Source organism: Antechinus flavipes, chromosome 5, assembly GCF_016432865.1.
Source record: "Antechinus flavipes isolate AdamAnt ecotype Samford, QLD, Australia chromosome 5, AdamAnt_v2, whole genome shotgun sequence".
Classification (NCBI taxonomy): Eukaryota; Metazoa; Chordata; class Mammalia; order Dasyuromorphia; family Dasyuridae; genus Antechinus; species Antechinus flavipes.
In genome coordinates this window covers 178,062,031-178,082,616 of record NC_067402.1, presented here as the reverse complement: position 1 = coordinate 178,082,616, position 20,586 = coordinate 178,062,031, and the positions used below count along the sequence as shown (strand labels likewise).

General features: G+C 32.6%; 1 protein-coding gene and 1 long non-coding RNA gene across 6 annotated transcripts in view; one reads left to right on the top strand and one right to left on the bottom strand.

Annotated features, from left to right (window-relative positions):
• LOC127538863 (uncharacterized) overlaps nucleotides 1–3,307 on the top strand; it is a 29,100-nt gene extending 25,793 nt beyond the window's left edge. For both annotated transcript variants that reach the window (XR_007947770.1, XR_007947771.1), the window contains exon 3: nucleotides 2,858–3,307. This is a non-coding gene — a long non-coding RNA (uncharacterized LOC127538863). The remainder of the gene's footprint in view (nucleotides 1–2,857) is intronic.
• Nucleotides 720–20,586, bottom strand: part of ABCC9 (ATP binding cassette subfamily C member 9) — a 189,930-nt gene continuing 170,063 nt past the window's right edge. For 2 of the 4 annotated variants that reach the window (XM_051962649.1, XM_051962653.1), the window contains 5 exons: nucleotides 18,772–18,880; nucleotides 17,456–17,559; nucleotides 11,970–12,103; nucleotides 9,107–9,169; nucleotides 7,782–8,205 (listed from right to left, as the gene is read on the bottom strand). In XM_051962649.1, coding sequence (XP_051818609.1) covers nucleotides 8,068–8,205; nucleotides 9,107–9,169; nucleotides 11,970–12,103; nucleotides 17,456–17,559; nucleotides 18,772–18,880 — 548 coding nt within the window. In that variant the 3' untranslated portion in view covers nucleotides 7,782–8,067. Of the gene's footprint in view, nucleotides 4,971–7,781; nucleotides 8,206–9,106; nucleotides 9,170–11,969; nucleotides 12,104–17,455; nucleotides 17,560–18,771; nucleotides 18,881–20,586 lie in introns of those variants that run through there. The other 2 variants (XM_051962652.1, XM_051962651.1) reach the window with 2 other exon arrangements.

The following is a 20,586-nucleotide window of genomic DNA, read 5'->3' as shown; positions in this document are numbered from 1 at the left end:
ATTTTGTTCCTATACTAAACCTGAACTCATAGGATATCAACCCAAATAAGGGTCACCCTTAACAACCAGAATCTATAATAACAAGGAATATTGTGAGAATCAAGTCACTATCACCCAATTTGTTCCCAAGAGGCAGGATTAAAGTTCCTGCCAACAGAGAGTTTTCCAGTTCTGACAATAAATATCAACCATGCCTACTGACAAAACCTAATATGATAGAAAGATTTTCACTCTTTGCTGCTATGTATGATATCAAAATGTGTAATGATTTTGCTAAGAATAAACACATGCAATTCATTTTAGTCAGGGGATATTAAAACAAGTGATGTATTACTATCCATCGCAACACTAAAAATATTAGCTTATAGTATTACAAAAAACTGGTAAAAGATTTATTAAAATAGAACCAGCAAAATCAAATTAAAAAATCCTGAAAAACAGAACAAATATGCTGTTTGATTTAAAAAGTAATGAATATTTAGCAGAATCTTCCTTAAATTTATGAAGAAAAAAATTTAATGAAGTGAGTAGCACTGGAAAAGAATGTAAAGTAAAAATAAAAATAAAAGCAAGGCAATTCAAGGAAAAATACAAGCAAAATCATGTAACTTCTCAATAATCTTTTGAAAGCTATCAACACATTAATTAAGAGAAACACTAAAACTAAACAAATTAAGAGTATTTTAATATATAAAAGAAAAGTGGTATATGGACAGATCTTCTGAAAAGAAATAACTTTATTGCATCACAGATGAAGAAATTGCATCAGAGAATTTAAATGGGTTACCTATAGTCATACAGCTTGTGTAGAATCTAGTTTCCTCACATAATTCATTACCTTCCAATTATGTCAAGCTACTTTCATGTTAGATGATTTCAGAGATTCAAATGATACCCAAAATAGAATTTTAATCCCTTCTTAATTTTAGTAGATGATGACTGCCAAATGGTTGTAGAAGTGGAGAAATAATTCAACTTGTAAAAGGAAATCTAGAGAAAAAATATTTCTTTGAAAATTTCATTTTATAACAATGAATCAATCATATTTAACAGATACATGAGCTTGTATTTTTTTGGTTTTTTACAAACATCAAAGAAAATTAAGGATGTAGATGATTTTTTAAAATTTAAATATAGATATATTCATGTTTAGAAAAAGGTTTTTTTTCCCTTTAAGAACTCACTCGTTTATTTAAGAGATACTGTAACAAAATAAATTACTAATACAACTGAATAATATAAAAATCACTTTCATCCATTCAGGGCAGTTTTGGAAAGTTGTGGTTATCTACTCAACTTCAATGATTCACAATTATAGGTGATATTGACAACTATTAGAATGGTTAGGTCAGTTAATAACTTTAAACTGATTTTGTGGGATCGTATTTGTGGTGGTTGTATTAGCACTTTGTGATATATCTTATATTTTCAGAGGGAATTACTATGTGCCTTTATAATTTGTATCACAGACTACACATTACAGATTTCTAGACTGATAATTTTATGAGCATAGGAATTGTGACTTGTATAACCTTAATATCTCCCTAAAAACTTTTTATAGTACTTTTCACATAGTACATACCATAAATGTTTGTTGAATAAATGTCTGCCATTATATCTTTTCCAAGAAAGTATAAGCTGGGAGAAAAAGACATTTCTAGGCAGTCAAGAAGTGAACCAATTCAGTTCTGGTAAACATTAGTGGTTCAAAGACATATTATGAGGCTTGTAAATTTTTGGAAAATATTTACAAAGCTTGATTATAAAGAGCTAATTTGATTCTAGCCAGCTTTAAACAATATGAAAAGGGGAAATTACTTAACCATTCTTGCCTTAGCTGAAGAACAAAATGGCAAACCATTCTAATATCTTTGCCAACACCAAGAAAAACCAAATGGGGACATTAAAAGTCAAACATGTGCTTAAAAATAATCAATATCAGAAATAATTATCTCTGGACTACTATCTCTGGACAGAGAAATAATAATCTCTGGATTACTTGTGTGTAATAATACACAATTATATGAGAACTTTTTACCAAAAGAAAATTGAGTTTTATTATATTTCATTTGATGCTTTTAGGTTTCAACAATAGAAAAACATTATGCAGGTAGCTAAAGTGTTAAACATTTTTATACACTTTCTATATATTCATTAAAATGAGATTTGGACAAAATGGGCTAAAGATAAAGTTTTTTCAGCATCATTGGACATTTTTATCTAGAATAAACAAATTTTACTAAATTTAGATCAAACACAAATAACTTTGGCAAATAATGTTTTTGGATTTAGAATACATTGACACCAGAGAACTTCAATGTTCTGAATCCCATATAGAAAACTATGATGTAGTCTATATTTTAGAGTACTTCTTTGCTGAGAAGAAGTAAACAAAAGAAAATCAATGAGGTTTTGTTCCTGTCAGATACACATAGTAAGGGGAGGGATGTGAACTAAGGATAGAGAGTGATGACTCATTTCTTCGCTTAGCTTTTGTTCCTACCCTAATTTCATTGACATGACAAAGTGGGTATGAAACTCATTTCAGAACATAGGCTTCTATATAGTACCTGTTTTTTTGTTTTGTTTTGTTTTCTAGCACAATCCCTGAAATAGAGTTTAGGAACACAATCTTATAATTAGGTAGGTAACTAGAGTTACAAGCAATTTTTTACCCCTAAGTCAGACAATTGTTTGATACCAGAGACTTTGAATCAACCTCACAAGTAAATAATAAAAATAATAGACCATCTCATTTTAAGTATTCTATTAGCCTCATCTGTCTGGTTTGGATCATAGTAACCCCCAGAAACTGTACATGAATAGAAGCATAGCGTAATCTGTCATTGCATTTCAGACAAAGATAGTAGAGATAGCCTTGAAGAGGCTAATTTGCTGAAACCAGAAGATGGTAGAAGATAGTAACTTGGCAAACAAGAGAGAGACTACAGAACACATCCAGAGAGACGATTTGAAAGTGAAAATGTGATATACAGCACAGAAACATGGTACCTATCAGAAAGCTGTCACCACCAAATGACATTTGTACTTTTCAGTGTTGAAGTGGGAATTGTTCTAGCTATGCATGAGTCCCTAATATATGGATCCCTATTAATGTATTTCTTGCAAGTTTCTTGGCTGTGTATTTTGGGTACTACCCCCATCATCTGTTCTTTCCACATGTGTAGAAGTATATACTCTATGTGTACTTGAGAGGGCTTTTTCTTGCCTTATGTTGCTTGATTAAATGTCTTGTTTTGAGCTAATGTATCTGCCTATCTGGAAAAATAAATGCATGAATGAAGAAGCTTGAGCTATATTTTTAAGTAGATACCCAATTATATAAATCTAATGTAGTACTTAGGAGCTTACATGTGTATAACATGTAGAGTATATAATTGGCAGTCACTAAATGCATAAAGATTTATTTTTATCCTAGTTAACATTTGAACCAGTGACTTCTAGTTCTATAAGGTAAAATTCATTTATCCACAAACATTTATTAAATATTTGCTAAGTGTGAAGCGCCATTTTCAGTGTTATGGAGGAATATAAAAATACTTAAATAGCAGGCTGATTTTAGAAAGACCTCAAAAGACTTACATGAACTGATACTAATTGAAGTGAGTAGAACCAAGAGAACATTGCACACAGCAATAACAAGATTATGTGATGATCAACTGTGATGGACTTGGCTCTTTTCAACAATGAAGTGATTCAGGCCAATTCCAATAGACTTGTGATGGAGAGAACCTTCCTCATCCAAAGAGAGGACTATAGGGACTGAATATGTAATAATATTTTACATTTTTTGTTGTTGTTTGCTTGTTTTTTTCTTTCTCATATTTTCCCTTTTGATCTGATTTTTCTTGTGTAGCATGATAAATGTGGAAATATGTTTAGAAGAATTACACGTTTAATATTGGATTATTGTTGTCTAAGGAAGGGGTGAAGTGAAAGAGAAGAAAAATTTAGAACATAAGGTTTTATAAAGGTGAATGCTGAAAACTATATTTGCAAGTATTTTGGGGAGAAAAAAGCTATTATTATTTTTAAAAATTATTAAGATGCCTAACATCAAGAAACTCAAAAACATCAAATTTCAGAAAACAGAATGTTCTTGGTCTAATTCCTCTTTTTTTGCTAATTATAGATGGATGAAATTAAATATTGTTTTTCAAATCCTTCAGTAGTTTGAAGAACTGCTATATTAGAGTGTGATTTAATACTAGAAGTTTGATGACTTTTTTTCTAACAGGGCAAAACAAGAGAGAGAAAGACTAGAATTATTGCTATAGGTAAGAATTGTACAATATACAAAGAGTGAATTGTTTTTCCCCCTTAATTTTCTGAAGACATCAGTAACAAAGTATGATTAGTTTTGGTGTTTACAAAAACATATCAATACAAATAAAATGGTTATGTTGCTGAGCATTTACGGCAAATAACTACAAAACTTGGTTAGATTAAAGCATGACTTTTGTAATCCTTCCCTCACAAGTAATCTCACCATTCCAGTATAATCTGCAATTCTCAAAATTACAGCCTTCTGATCACTATATTAACAATGAAACAATCAGAAGTAATTAATATCTGGAAGAAATATAAAACATTAGTAAAGCTGGTGCTGGGAACATGTGTATGCTCTTTGGTGAAGTGATATTTTTATTTTTTAAAAAATGTTATTCATACGGGAAGGACTTTTCCTAAGCTACAAATTGAGGAAACCTAAAATGACACTTTCCCCCCAAAGGTTAGAAAAGAGATTCCATTAAACAGACGATGGTTGTTACATTCTGCTTTAACGATGTAAATCACATTCAAGCACTCTTTCACATGTCTGCCCGAACAAAAGAAGCAAATACACCATCTTCCTGAGCCAAGAGGCTTTCTGGGGTATCGTATTCTAAAATATTGCCTCTTCTCATCACGATTACCAGGTCTGCTGTCAGGATAGTGTGAACCCGATGCTGCATGGGGAAAAGATGAACCCAATATGTTATCATTATAATCTTTGACGAGCATAAAATAAATAAATAAATAGTTCTGGCAGATTATCAAAAGCATTTACTATTCTTGGGATATAAGTGGAGAAATACAGAAGATATATTAACTTTTTCATATAGCAAGGTACTATTTATTTGCAGATTTTTAAATCCTGGCTACTTTGGGCTAAAGATATAAAGAGACCAGAATTTGATTTAGATTCTGACAAAATCTCTACAGCTTTTTGCATCTTGTCTTTATGATGATGTGCTAGAAAATCAAGTGAACTTGTTCAATATTGACTGATTAATTGAATGAAAGAACATTTTATGAATATTAAGAGGAACTGTGTTCAGAAGCTTAAGTAGGAATTCTGGTGTCCAGGGTAAAAGGTTACTCTTGTAACTTAGGGCACAAGCACCAAAATACTATGAAATGTGCAGCTGGCAGATTGAAGGTCTGCTGTGAGGAGAAAGCATGTTCTCTGCATACACTGATACCCCAAGTTAAAGCTCCAGAAATCACTCTGGTTATAGTCCTATCTATGGTATAATTTTGTATCTCACCTACCTTCCTTTTCTGGATGCATCCTGTACTGTGGGCATATCACAATTTAAAGTATTATGGCAAGGTAATGATGAATGCTAGGAAGAGATTTTTGAGGGTACTGCCTGCATGCAGTTGGAAAACCTCATTTGAAGCAATAACGACTATTCCACAAGGGTACAACTGGAAGATCCAACTTTTCCCAAGGTTTTTACTTCCTTGCAAAGCCTAGTGTGGTGATAACTCTAAATGGTGAATCTGGGGGAGCTATAAAGTGGTCTTTATCTTACAATTAAGAAAACTCTGAAGGGAGCCTTACTATAAATGCATTTGTCCTTCTACATTATGAAGTACAATAAGTCCAACAGTATTTCTTTTAATTTCATGTCTTTACTTCAACACAATATTTTGTTGGGGCTCCTCAGCAATGAGTGGTTTGTTGGGAACATTTCCAATGTCTAAGTATGATTCTGTAGTTGTCTCCCACAGAACAGATTTTACTAGTATAGAATGTAATAAGAATTAGAAGTTGCTCATTAATTTTTTCTAATCTATGCATTGATAAATAAATATGTTCACAAAATAAATATGTCTTAAACTGTATTGGCTTTGAATATATACAATCATAGTGTATTTAAAAAGTGAAAGAGAGGAGAGAGTGAGTTGCTTTTCTTTTTATAGGGACTTTTCTTTGAATAAGGTCAGCCCCCTCATGTTTGTGGAAAAAATAGACTTAATGGGCTGTGGAAGATTTACTGTAAACTTTTATGCACTTTAATCAAAAACAAAACTAAAGTAAACCCTAATTCTTCCATTTTCCTAGCAATTGATATTTAAAAGAAATAATTCAACCATTCACTGAGAGAAACAAGTAGGTCTCCAAATCCATAAATAGATTGTCATAAACATTGGTCTGGTATACTAAAACTGTGTTTACATTAAAAATAAAGACTAAAAAGTTAGAAACTCTGGCCAAAGAAGCAAATGTGACTTAGTGTCATCTGATTAATTTTAATCATCATTATTATTATTTTACAAAATGCTGCCAGTGGTAATAATGTTGATGAAATTTTCAGTTCTTTCCCAGGGAATTAATCTAATAACCATTGGAAATAATTCTTTTTAATATGTAATTTAAATTTAATACTTCAGTACTTGAGAGTTATTGGTTAGAAACAAGTCTTTTTTAAGACTTTCACATAATTTTCTAAGTCTTTCAATGAAATCAACAGAAAGATTCTCAGTAAAGGAAAAAAATAGATACCATTACATTATCATAGAAATGTATTCCATTTCTATTTCATTCCCTAATTTTTTTCTCAGCCTACAGAAGGCAGATGGTCTGACCTTTGTCTCCAATGTGATTCTCTCTTCCAACAAGATCCACAGTTAGTTGGGAAAAAAAAGATTTCTGTTGAGCAAATGATACCTTATTCTCTAAGTGTGTTGAAGAAAGAAAGGTGGTTAAAAAGATATATAGATAATGTAATTCCCCAAAATACTTTTGGGGAAGTATTAACAACATACAGCAGGAGCAGAAATCAGGCAAAAGATTTAATGTTTCTATCTATAGTAATTCATGTCCAGTTAATCTTCTAAAAATATACCATGCCAGACTATGCAGTAACCCCATGTTCTATGAATAACGGAAATATGGCCAGCCTTCCAAGATGTAGAGTCGATGGTTGAAGTAACACCATTCATTTGATGATCCTTCCATGGAATAAGGAACAATGATGGCATCATCCTCAACAAAAATAGTGACATTTATATAACATTTTAAAGTTTGCAAAATGTTTTGCAAATTATCTCATTTTCAGTTCATGGAAAGGCTAAGCATTTGGATAAATGAGATAGAAGAGGAGAATGAAAGAGTACAGAAAGTTAGATGAGGAGAGAAGGGTGCAAAAAACACCAAACCCAACTCTAATTCCCAATTTTGTCTTTATCAACCTTGATGGGGAGTAATTATTTCCTAATTTGTTTAAGGTATATTCTTAAAGGACTTGTACTCTTCCATCCTTACCCCTAATCACACAGAGAACCAAATTAATTCAGCAGAGCAACTTCATATCACCTTTTCTAACCACAGAAAATGAAATTCATTAAATCATGCACTCTTCAAAAGCAAACAACATGCATAGCATAGCATTTATGAAAGCATGTGAGGAACACACTGAGAAACACTGAAACTGATCCTTTAGATGAAAAATTAATCTGGTGGCAATAGATATACTCATGACATGACATGCATATTTGAAATTATAATTTTATTCCAAATACATACACATACATATATGATACATATACATATACATCCACGTATATATGTGTAATTTACATGATATAAATTTATCCCATTTAGATAATTTTTTTTAAATTTTGGGCAAGATAGGCTGTGACAAGCTACCCTCTCCACTGTACTCCCACACCTTTGCATACAGCCAGTACAGTACATTTGTATTATAGTAAAGAAGCTGGTAATGTAACTACCAGAGAATGAGGTGCTTTATATGCTGAGTTGATTTTGGTGGTCTATTTGTTGGTCATCACCAAAGTGGAAAAGAGGCCATTCTTGTGGGCAAGCAAATTTGGAACAGAATCACATTCCACTAAAATACCCTCAGAAAAGACTAAAACAAGGCCTGCATCCATAATGGAAGATACTCGATGCTGGAAAGAAAAGAAAAGAAAGAAGAACAGGACGAAGAGTCAGCAGGAAGGAAAACGTGCAATCGATTTACTGAAAAATGTTTTTGTTGTTGTTGTTGTTGAGTGGCAATGCTGAATAGAAGCAAGAGTTTGCACAACAGCCAGTGAAAAGGAAGAGTCAGATTGAAAAATAATAAAAGTTGACCTTAAATAGGCAGTAGGATAAATTTCACAAAAGTTTTGACATGAAGGTGCAACACAAAAAATGAATTGTCGCTAGCCTTTTTGTAACCTGGAAATAAGCACTTTTCAAAATTAAAGTCCCTAACTATACTACAAGGTAGGACAGTGATTATTTTTCCCTAGACGTGTTGATGAAAGCACTTAAATTAGGTGCAGAAAGACAGCATCGGAATTGGCAATCGAATTTAAGAACCCTCATTCCTAAACTGCTGCTAAAACTACCAGATTATGCTCCTAGAAAAGAAATTTAAACATCTTTTGAAGGGCAGAATTAATCCATATGAACACAGATCTTTTGAAGAATAGAATTAATCCATATGAACAAAGATCTGTGTTAGGGAAGAATAACTTTGAACTGAAAAAGAGTGGGATTAAAGGCATAAGCATTAGATGAATTGTTTGTATTCTATAGAGCTAGGTCCATACTTATAACTTAATTTTCAACTGAGGCACCCAAATGTAGTTTGGAAATGTTAATGAATAAAATTTTAAGCTATAGATGATTTTCCCCTTTTGGGGGGGAGGAGCACATGTGCAGTAACTATTAGAGGAATAATGAATTAAATATATAAATGTATTTTAATCATTTAAAGGTAGCCAGATGTAGGAACAAAGACTAAATAAGATCAAATTAGCAAATTAACTAAGTTCAAATCAAAATAACATCTCTCATACTTACAGCAATTGTGACAACTGTGCGGTCTGCAAAGGCAGTCATTACCACTTTCTGCAAAATATTTTCCTGTAAAACAAAAGTGTCACAAGTTGCTTATTTTCTCCCATGCCAATATAGCTAAGAAAAAAACCAACTTTTTGTTGTCCTTAATTTCCCCTTCATTATAGTTTTAAAACATCCATTTTTGTGGTTCTTCATTAACCTCAGCTCTTTCTGGGATTTGTAACTATACACAATTTTATAGGATTATTCCACATTTTCTCTCCCTTTTGTTACCTGCTCTTGATTCATCTTTCATATTTTTTAATTCTTTAAAAATATCAAATTAAATTGACCTTTCATTTTTATATGATTTTTATTTTCAAATATATCCATCTCTCCTCTCAGCCCCAGCAGCATTTCTTTGAATTGAAATTTAAAAAAGAAGAGGAATGAAGGTTATTTAGGAAAATCAATAACATGAATCAATTGTATCTGATAGTATATGTAATATTCCATACTCTTGGGTCCTCTCCACCACATACACACCTTTACAAAGAAAGGATCAAGATGAATTATTTCAAATTCTATAGGGCTAATATTGGTAATTACGATCTATTCTTGACTCTTATTAAACTTTTTTTATGAGGAAGGGTATACATATCTTTAAAAGACTAAGTTAATTGATGGTTTCTGTATGCACATACATAAGTATATATAGACAACTCCAATTTTCCTTTTCTTTTGAATTGTTTCTCTTTGTTTCTTCAGAATGTCATTCTTGAGATTTTGCCATTCCTCCTAGTCCTATAGAATTTTAGTCCATTGATTATTCCTTTAATCTTTAACATTTGCTTTCCCCAAATCTAAATTGCAACTCTTATTATGTGTTGCAATTATTATGGTTTGTCTCTCCTTTTCAGTCACAAACTCTTCTAAAGAATGGTTACTTCTTTCTTCCTTAAACCCTTAAAGTACCCATGATTTTCTTCTGTGTCTAGTTCTCCTTATTGTGAGAACAAATTCAAAACAAAATACATTCTGATTGATTCCTCTACCTTTTAAAGAATGGAACTATCATTAAAGGTAAGATAAAAACTTATTAGTTTCTTTTTAACAGAGAGCTCCAGCAGATGGCTGGATAACTGAAGTCTCCATTACTCCTATAATGTATCTGCATGTTAAGTTTATTAACCTAATTTGAGGATAATCCTTTTTATTTCATATTTTTTATCAAATTATATGTAGTATATGCTAAAGTGAAAAAAATCTCTTCTACTCTTTTACTGCTCTTCACCCAAATATTTTATATTTTACTTCCCTGCTCTAACTTATAGAATTCTTTAGAAAAGTAATACATATTATTTTAATAGAAAATATTAAATATATGAAATATTTCATAAAACTTATACTATTTTTTCATCAGTTTCATCCTACCAAAAATAAGTTAAACCTTTTAAGTGAATTTGTCTCCATCTGTTAGGATCCCTAGTTCCTTTTGCTTGCTACTTAAATCTTTGTCTCTATTTATCTATGGATATTTGGCACCATGGGTTTTACTTATGTCTCCTTCTATTTTTGTCTCCTTGAAATTCTGGCTGTCTTACTATTTTCCTCTTCTGCTGCTATTCTATAATTTGAGGCTTGAAAGTTTTACACAGTTTTCCCTACCTTTTATTTTAAACCCATTTTTATGTGATTCTGAAGGATCCATTAGTAGATTGTATTGAATAAGCAGAATAAAATGATGTGAAATTAGCATTTCATTATGAAATAGTACTTTTTCCATTGCTTGACAATGCCTGGAAATTTTGTGTTCATTTCTCTTGCTTTTCAAGTTCAGAAATGGAAGGAGATATTGCAAGCAAATGTATTATTTCATGACATTATAAAGTTTGTCTTTAAGGTTGTAAGAGGAGAATGTGAAGATGGGGGTAACTGAGAAATAGCTATTGGATACTTTATTACAATTTGCCACAGTTACTATAAGATGGGCTCAATATTTTTCAGTTATCTTCTTTAGTGATGCTACAATGCTTGGAAAAGAATTGTGTGTGTGTGTGTGTGTGTGTGTTATTGAGTATAAAATCCACACTAATATATAAAACAGAAAATCATGAATCTAAATAAACACTATCACATAATGACATAAAGAATTTTAATTATTTTCATGCTAATTCAAAAAATTGGTTCATTTGGAATCCCACAAGCCAGACTTAGATTTTTAAAGGTTGCTTATTCTTGTCAAAAGAAATGAAAAATTATTTTAGAATATATAATATGCATTGATTGTCAATAAATTATTTGTATACAAAACCATTTACATACACAAATACACAGTCCTACCCTATCATATTGTGAGCCTTCTGAAAAGAGGTCCATATCTAATCTTTATAATTTATAATTCAAAAGGTCCTCTGGAACATAATAAATACTCTCAATTAGTCATATTAGTTAAGGGAGAGCAGTGTAGTATATGTGAATATATATATAGTAATAGAGTAAGTAGCTATAAAGCTGGCCTCAGAATCTGAAAAATCTAAGTTCATATCTCACTTCTGATACATGCTGGTGGTCACTTAAACTTCTTAGTGACTCAAGCAACGCTCTAGTCCTATATGTTGCTGAATAGTCTCAAATCTGCTTTGATAAATGGAATGCCTATATTCAGAGTATTAGAGAGATAGATATATACATATATCTATATATACATGCATAAATATACATATATGTATAAATTTTTTGAATTGTTTGTTTATTGTTGTTGTTATTTACACATTCAAGTAATTTAGGTCAGCCACCTAGGCTTTTCAGAAATTTAGATTCTCATTTACACACTCCCTTAATCAATAATTAATGTCAACTCTAAAAATTGACATTCACTCACTGTAGCCATATCAATAGAAGCTGTGGCTTCATCCATGATGAGAATGCTGCTTTTGCGGACAAAAGCTCTGGCAAGGCAGAACAACTGCCTTTGTCCCACACTAAAGTTTTCTCCACCTTCAGTGACGATTGCATCTAGACCAAGAAGAAGCAAGGATTATATCAAAAGAGTGCAATTGAAAATTTCCATAAACAAAATAGTAGGATATGTTGGGAAACAGCCACTGTGTTCCAAGATAACACAGTCACTTACTTACAATATCATTTTCTAGAGGCAACATGCCATTTGAACTGCTTCCAATAAAGATTTCATTAAAAAAAAATTTTTTTGGAGACAGGAAGAAGCTTAGACAAGGCAGAAAAAGTGGGATTATCTTAATTTTGGCAAAATTAGGTTATCTCTTTCCCAGTAGAATGTAAAATCCTAGAGGGCAGGGATTGTCTCAGCTTTGTGTTTTTATCCTCAGCCCCAAGTACAGCCTTTAATAACTGCTTGTTACTGCATACTAAATAAATTTGTTGTTACCAGAAGTATATGATTACTGAATCATAGATTTTTAAGACCAGAAGTGACCTTGGAGTCAGTGCAGTTTAACTAATGTTTAACAAATGGGGAAATGGAGTTGTGGAAAATGGCTTGCCTAAACTCATTCTTCTAGTGACAGACTAAAACCAGGATTTTAGTCTCTTATAGCATATTATTGCCTTTTCAATGCATTCTTTTCCTGTATTTTTATACTAACATTTCACAAAGTAAATATTATTAAAAGCATCTTTGTCAACACAGAAAATTTGTTACACATCTACTTCTTACCATATAAATGAAGAACGGGTTCATAAAAGTGTAACTGACTGTGTGTTATGCTGTAATGTAGATCTCTTAGTGATGTGAACCTTAAGTTTACTCTCTTCCCTTGTTAAGAAGTCTATCTGACTATTAACAGGCATAATCAATTCCCAGACTATCCTATTTGGTTAGAATGATACGTAAGGATGGAATTCTTCATCAGACTCCATTGTCTATCCCTTAAAACTCTAGACATCTTTAAACAACTTTAATATATTGATTAGCATATCTTTTAGACAGGTCTGGGACCTGGTATTCCAGGTCCATTCTGTTTCCTTGATCCCTCTCTCTGAGCTACCAGATTTTTTTCCTGGTACTTACCTTCTTCCTCTGAGAAAATCCCAAGGTTGTATTTCCTCTACAAAAGATGTGGCCACAATGTACATCTTTGCTAAGATTTGTTTTTTATGATTAAGTCCACTATGAGATTCATTCTCTCTCTCTTTCTCTCCCTTCCTCGCTCCCTCTCTCCTTCCCTCCCTTCCTCCTTTCCTTTAATGGCATCTTTCTTCTTACTCTAACTAACTCTGGTTAATCTTCTAAACTCCTCTATGGATTTAGGCTGCAAGTCAATGGCATACTCAGGCATATTTCTTTTTTTTTTTTTTCCTGAGACAATTGGGGTTAAGTGACTTGCCTAAGGTCACACATCTAGGAAATGTTAAGTGCCTGAGATCAAATTTGAACTCAGGTACTCCTGACTTCAGGGCTAGTGCTCAATTCACAACGCCACCTAGCTACTCCTTGGTATATTTCTTTAACGGATTCTTCCAAACTCTTTTTCTTGGTAACCATATTGCTCTTCCATATGTATTTAATGTTTATCACTCCTGGTGCCTATTTTACCTCTTCTCTCAAATAAATCTATCTTTTGGCAAAGAGAATGGCCATTATGAAATTGTCATATATTTATTTCCAAATAGGAATTCCTATTCTGATCTCATCATTAATACTGGAACAAAAAAAAGAAATGGAAATGCAAAGGGTCAAAGTTTAACTGAAAACCAATCCTTAAGTTTGGTTAGCTGCGACCTCAGAACAACAGAAGTATTGTGATACTTAAGATACTTAGAATAATCTCTTTGGGACTATCCCTAAAATTCATTGTAAGGCTTCTTAAGCAAAGTTCTCAATTTTTGCTTCTACGACATGACACTTTTTAAAAGTTATTCCAACTTCTGCTCAGAATGAAGACCATCTAATTAGAATTCAAAGGTGGGATATATTTTCCACTTACTAGCTGTGTGATACTATAAAAGTCACTTAATGGAGTTTTTCTGTAATCTGTAAAATGAGGCAGAGAAGGAAATGGCAAATCACTCCAAAAACTTTGCCAAGAAAATCACAAATGGGGTCACAAAGAGTTGGATTCAACTAAATACATTGAACAAAAGGCATGTGGACAGCTAGGTGGCACAATGAATAGAGTGCTGGGTTTGTAGCTGAGAAGACATTAACTGGCTGTGTGATTCTGGACAAATCACTTAACTATGTTTGCCTTAGTCTTCTCATTTGTAAAATGAGCTGGAGAATGGCAAACTACTCTAGTATCTTTGCCAAAAAAAAAAAAATTAAAAAGAGGTCACATTTTCAACTGAAAATGATTAAACAACAATAAGAAGGTACATTTAACTCAATAATTATGGACTTTATTATTTAAGATATGATGGTCAATAACCTTAGTTACCTGTATATCTGACAATGATTATATATTTGTATTAGATATTCAGATTGAGGTTGGAGGTTATTCTTGGCAAGCTAGTATTTCAGAATCTAGAGAACCTGAAAATGAGAATTCCATTTCCTGGAAAGTACCCAGAATATGATTAATTAGATCACAAGCTAAACAGTGGCCATCCTGATGGAAAGTTTCTGACTATAATTGAAGGTGAGGGGCAAGGTAAATGATCAACTTGGAGAATAAAATTTACCTTGAAATAACCAAGTAAGTCATCAAATTAAAGAATATAGGTTAATATATATTTATTATCTGTAAATATTCCTGGGACCTTTTCTTCCTAAAATGAATGGGACAGGAAAGATTCCTTTTGTTTCTTGACCCACTTTCCCATACTCTCAGTGACTCTTTGAATGGAAATGAAATTAGGAATGTGCTATGTTCTCTCTTATACCAAAGAGCCTGTCCCAGTACCCTCCTCTACCTGAAACAGTTAAGGACCAAAAGACAGCAGTATAAACTTGTAATAAAAATAGGACTTACCAAATCAGGGCAATGTATTACAGCCCAAATGGACATCCACAAACTAATCTATGAGTCTGAAGGTCTAAAATCTCTCAGACCCATCCTTTCCTATCTCTCTTTAGAAGTTTGAACTAGCAAACAAATGCTATGTGGCCAAGGAAGACATATTTGGACCTAAACTAGGCACTATAATAAAATGCCCATGTGTTTAACTCATTGAGTACTATATTTCTATATTATTTTAGTATTTCCTTAGTTTGAAGTTATTCCATTGGGATGCTCCACTTCTTTCCCTCAATTCCCTTCCTCATTAACAGCCTTAAAACACTTTAGTAATCTGAGATAATTAAAAGGAAAAAAAAATTTAACAAGATGAAAATTAAACATATTTCCACAGAGGGTGGGGCCATGAGACTAAACTGATTCCTACAAAGTTAACCTTCCCTCCTTTTCCTAGAGAGCAATTCCATCAATACTTCAGGCTTTCTCCACCAACCGTACTTACTTAGTACCTCATGAGGTTCAACCAATAAAAATGGCAGAGAGTCAGAAGATAGAGTTTCACAAACAAAAATCAAGACAGTTTCACCGGATCATGGAGTAAGTGTAAGAAGACTAGAAATATAGAAAGGTTCAGGTTATGAAGATGCCAAACATTCAAATCCCAAACAGATGACTTTATATTTGATCTTGCAAACAATAAGAAAGTTTTTAAGTAGGGGTCTGACCATGTGCTTTGGGAATGACATTTTGTCAAATAAGAGGAGGAGGAAATGTCCAACCAGCAAGCTATTACAATATTATAGGAGTGAGATGATGAGACAGTTCTGTAAGTATAGAGAAGTGTTGAAAATGATAAAAACTTAAGACAGATTGGATCTAGGTAGTGAATATAAGTGAGGAACTGAAGCTCACCCGCAGGTTTTGATATCGCATGACTGGGAGGATGGCTATGCCCTCAATACATAGGAATTTCAAAAAAGGAAAGGATGTGGGAGGAAGCCTGAGAAGTTTTGTTAGGGGATATTAAGCTCGAGATTTCTGTGGGAGACCCAGTTGGAGATGTTCTAAAAGGAGTTAGTGATGTGAGACTAGAGCTTTGCCGGAAGTTTAGGAATGGATGGATAGAAGTGGAAATCATCTGCACAGAAATGATCATTACAGGGAGCTAGATGGCACAGTGGATGGAGCTCGGACCCTGAAGTCAGGAGGACCCAAATCCAAATGCGGCCTCAGACACTTAAGACTTACTAGCTGTGTGACCCTGCACAAGTCAAAAAGAAATGATCATTGAACCCATGAAAATTGATAAGATCTCCAACAGAGGAAGAAAAGAAGAGAGTACAGGGCGAAGCTTCTGGATATATCCTAGTTACTCAATTTACCTAAGTGAAGATATTACAAAAGAAGCCCAGGAAAGTCTGGCATAATTTAGTTTTAATGAAACTATGTTAGCTTTTGGTGATTACTGTTCCATTCCTAGATGTGAGCTAGCCATCTGTTTAATAATCTGTTCTGCAATGTTGATAGCAGTTATTTTTAGAACATAATTTAGACATCCCATAGACATGCCAAAAGACATATCTCTATTTTCCAACAATAAACTTTCTATCTTACTCGGGCCCCTAACATAGTGCTCTTCAGACAGTAGATGTACATAATGTTCTAATCGAATTGAATCTAGAAAGTCATACAATTCAGTCCTTGGTATGGTAAAGAAAGAAATATTCTGATATGATAATAATAATAAACAACTAACATTTATATAGCACCTACAATGTGTCAGGTACCGCACTAAACATTTTATAAATATTACCTCATTTGATCCTCACAACAGTCCTGGGAGATAGGTGCTATTATTATTCCCATTTTACAAATGAACAAACTGAACAAAGGTTAAGTGACTTATCCAAAGCCACAGAGGCTAGTGTGATATGATGTAAATTATATTTTTGATATTAAAGTAAAACATTTTTACAAATGAGTATACTCCCACTAGCAAATTAAAAGCCCATCTATGAACATTGCAATATCTAATGATCCATTCATTTAAAGTAAATAGTAATGTGTATTGTATGAACAAGGAATTATGTTTCCATTTATAATTTGTTAATCAGATTGGGGAAAATGTATAGGTTAGCATATTTAGGTCATTTTTTTTTCAAAATGTGCTTAGAATACATACAAAACACCCCTGTTATAATTCTCTGGAGCAAGATGTATTAGTATAAAGCAGGCTCTCTTGGACATCATTCCAAGTGATTTATCTTCTGGAGAACAATTAAAAAAAAAAACCTTATATAAGGTGATAGTGTAATGAGGCTAATTCCATGGCATTCTAATGAATTTACTATAAATGAACAAACTACAAATATAACAAATATATGTTTAAAAAACAACAACCACACAATTAAAATTGGAGTATTCAAAGACATACCTAGACCTCCTGGAAGTGACTTTACCATATTCTTGAGTTGAGCAATTTCTAGAGCTTCCCAAAGTCTATCATCTGTACATTTACATTCAGGATCTAAATTAAATCTGTAGGGGAAAATTAATTTATTAATGAAGTAAAATATTTAAAAAATAAGTATTTTGTTCATGATAAATTAAATAGTGAAACATTTTGCCAAATTAAGATAATAATATTGGTAGTAATATTATTAAATATTTATAATAATATGATATTTAATTGTTTTACTCAACTATACTATTAGGGAAGAGGATTTTAAGATGGAATCACAGAGAAGTGACAATGATATTTTTAAAAAGATAATTCAGATGGAATAGCACAGACATGTTGTAAAAGAGAAATATGAACTACTATCATGCCTGGCATTGTCTTATGTTTTAATTCTTCAGGAACATTCTGTTTTATATCTTTTAGATAAGACTAACCATAATAAAAATTGGTTAATCTAAGCACTACATTTCTGATGGAAAACTTTGAACATAACCATTTGGATATTATTGTCTTGTATAAACATTCCTAGTCTCAAATTGCAGATATCTTTATACACATACTTGAAAAGAATAGCACCTTCTGTGAACTTTAGCAAAGTTACCCATATTATTTCTTGACTTTCCCTCTCTGTTCACATGTGTAATATATATCCATTTTTTAAACCCAACTTAATGTGAAGTTACCCTAATCTTGCAAACCAGCAACAATCTACTTACTCCCTTGAAGCTCATAAGGCACTTTTTTCTAGAAGTCTTTATAAAGCAATCAGTCAACAAGTATATTTTAACATCTATTTTTGAGAATTTTTTTTAAGGATGGAAGGAGAGAAAAGCATGTTTATGGGCAGAGGACAAAGAAAGAGTAGATAAAAGAGAGAGAAGGTTAGAGAGAATGTGGGAATAAAGGGAGAAAGGGAATAAAGGATAGTTTGACAAGGAAAATAGGAGGAGATGGGATCAAGGTTGACTGTAGAGAGACTGACTTTAGCAGAAAGAAGGGGCTCCTCTTTCTTGGGCCACTTTTCACTGCAGTGAAGGATGAAAAAGTAGAGGAAGATATCAGAAAGGTATGATATGAGAAAAAAGTGCAAAAAGAAGGAACTCTTAAAATGGCTTTATGTAATATTATGTGTATTTGCATCTATCTCTCCAGTAGATGTAATCCATTGAGAATAGGGACTATATGTTATCTAAACTTTATATCCCTCACATCTCAACCCACATTATATGCTTAATTATATTTCTTGAATGAAAGATATCTTAGCACTCTTTACACAATCAGGGACCTACCGAATAGAACCACTGAATAGTATTGGATCTTGTAGAATGATCGAAAGTCTGGAACGTAGGGTGTGTAGTGGGAGTTTAGAAATGTCTATTCCGTCGATGACAATCTTTCCTGTTTAAAATAAAAATACATATAATAAACATATGATACAGATAATAAAATTATATTTGTTTAATAAAGATTTTGCCTCATATTTGACTAAAACTATCATTTCCACTGCTTTCTATATGGCTCACAGAAACCAATAAGGATAATTTTCTAGGAACTTTTTACATTGTATGAAAAGAATAAGAAATGGTAGAAATGTCAAGTTGAAAATTATGACTGTAGTGTTATTAATATCATGTGTTAACTAAGTGCCAAGCTTTTTAAGTCTAAGGCCATTATAAATGCCATAGATCATCTGTTATTTAGGTAAGGGGGACTAGAAAAGTTTGCTACAATGCCAGCAATTCCTGGCAGAGGTCATTCACTCTGCCCTTGACCTTGCAGTGCTGCCAGTGTTTTCTCTGCAGTTTGTCAGAATTTTAGGGAGTGCTTGCTTGGACTGAAAAATGTGTTTAAGTATTAATATCACTCCTTGAAGTGTTCAACAGATGAAGCTGGGGGTCATAATTTCTAGCCCCCTGGTACAGGGGAAAAAAAAAGATTTTAATTGCTAAAATTCAACTAAGAAAAAGGCTGTGTGACCTTCCTAAATTGTTCCTCTTATAGAATTTTACAACCCTTACTCTTAGTTGAGCAACAAATCTAGAATTTGGGTGTCACAAATCCCTTTTTTGGAGGCAACGAGGTGGCACAGTAGAAAGATGACTAGATTTTGGAGTCAGGAAGACCTGAGTGAAATCTAGCCTCAGACATCTACTAACTACATCCTTGGACAAACAGCTAAACTTCTGTTTACTTTGGTTTCTTCAATTGTAAAATTGGGGAGATAACAGCACCTAGCTTACAGGGTATCATGAGGTATTTGTAAAGATTTTAGCACAGTGCTCAGAACATAAGGAATTCTATATGATTATTTATTCTCTTTTTTCCCTTCCCCTCCCTCTCCTCCTTTTTCTTTCTTTTCTTTTCTTTTTTCTTTATTTCTGCTTCAGAAAGATGAAATTGCTAGTCTACAAGGTCATTTGTCCCTAAATCTCCCCTTACATGATTTCGGAACTGGAAAATATCTCTAGTCTGGAAAAAATCATGTAGTCAATTTTATAGGTACCTCCTTGAGCTAATAGTTAAGCTGGGCAAGTGGCACTTTTTCAAGAATACCACCTTGAAATTGTTAGATCAAGCAATATGATGGGTCCTCTTCAGAACTAAATTTATATTATTTTCATGGTTTTATTATTTGTCATAATAATAAGAATTATTAATATTAACAATTAGCATCTCAATTTTATTGAATGAAATATTTTACAAAAACATTGTACCTTCCTCACAAAATATGCAATTTCATTTGACAAGTTTATATATTTTAGAAGACCAGTGAAATTCATGCATGGGATTTATTATTATTAAATGTTATTCTACTTTCAAACTTCCCTATTGCTGTTGGTTCTGGTCACTGAGATTTGAAACTTCAGGGTCCTCTTAGATTTCCTTTCTCTTTTTCTCTACATTCAATCAATTGCCAAATCCTATCGATTCTATCTCTACAGCATCTTTTCACTCACTTATTTTCCTACATAGAAAGTTGCCTAAACTACAATATCTTAATCCAGTTAAACATGATTTCTAAGGTAGAATCTATGGAAAGGGCAAAAAAAGACTAAGTGATTTATTTTCTTAAATGCAACAAGCTGTGGACTTTTCTTTCCTAT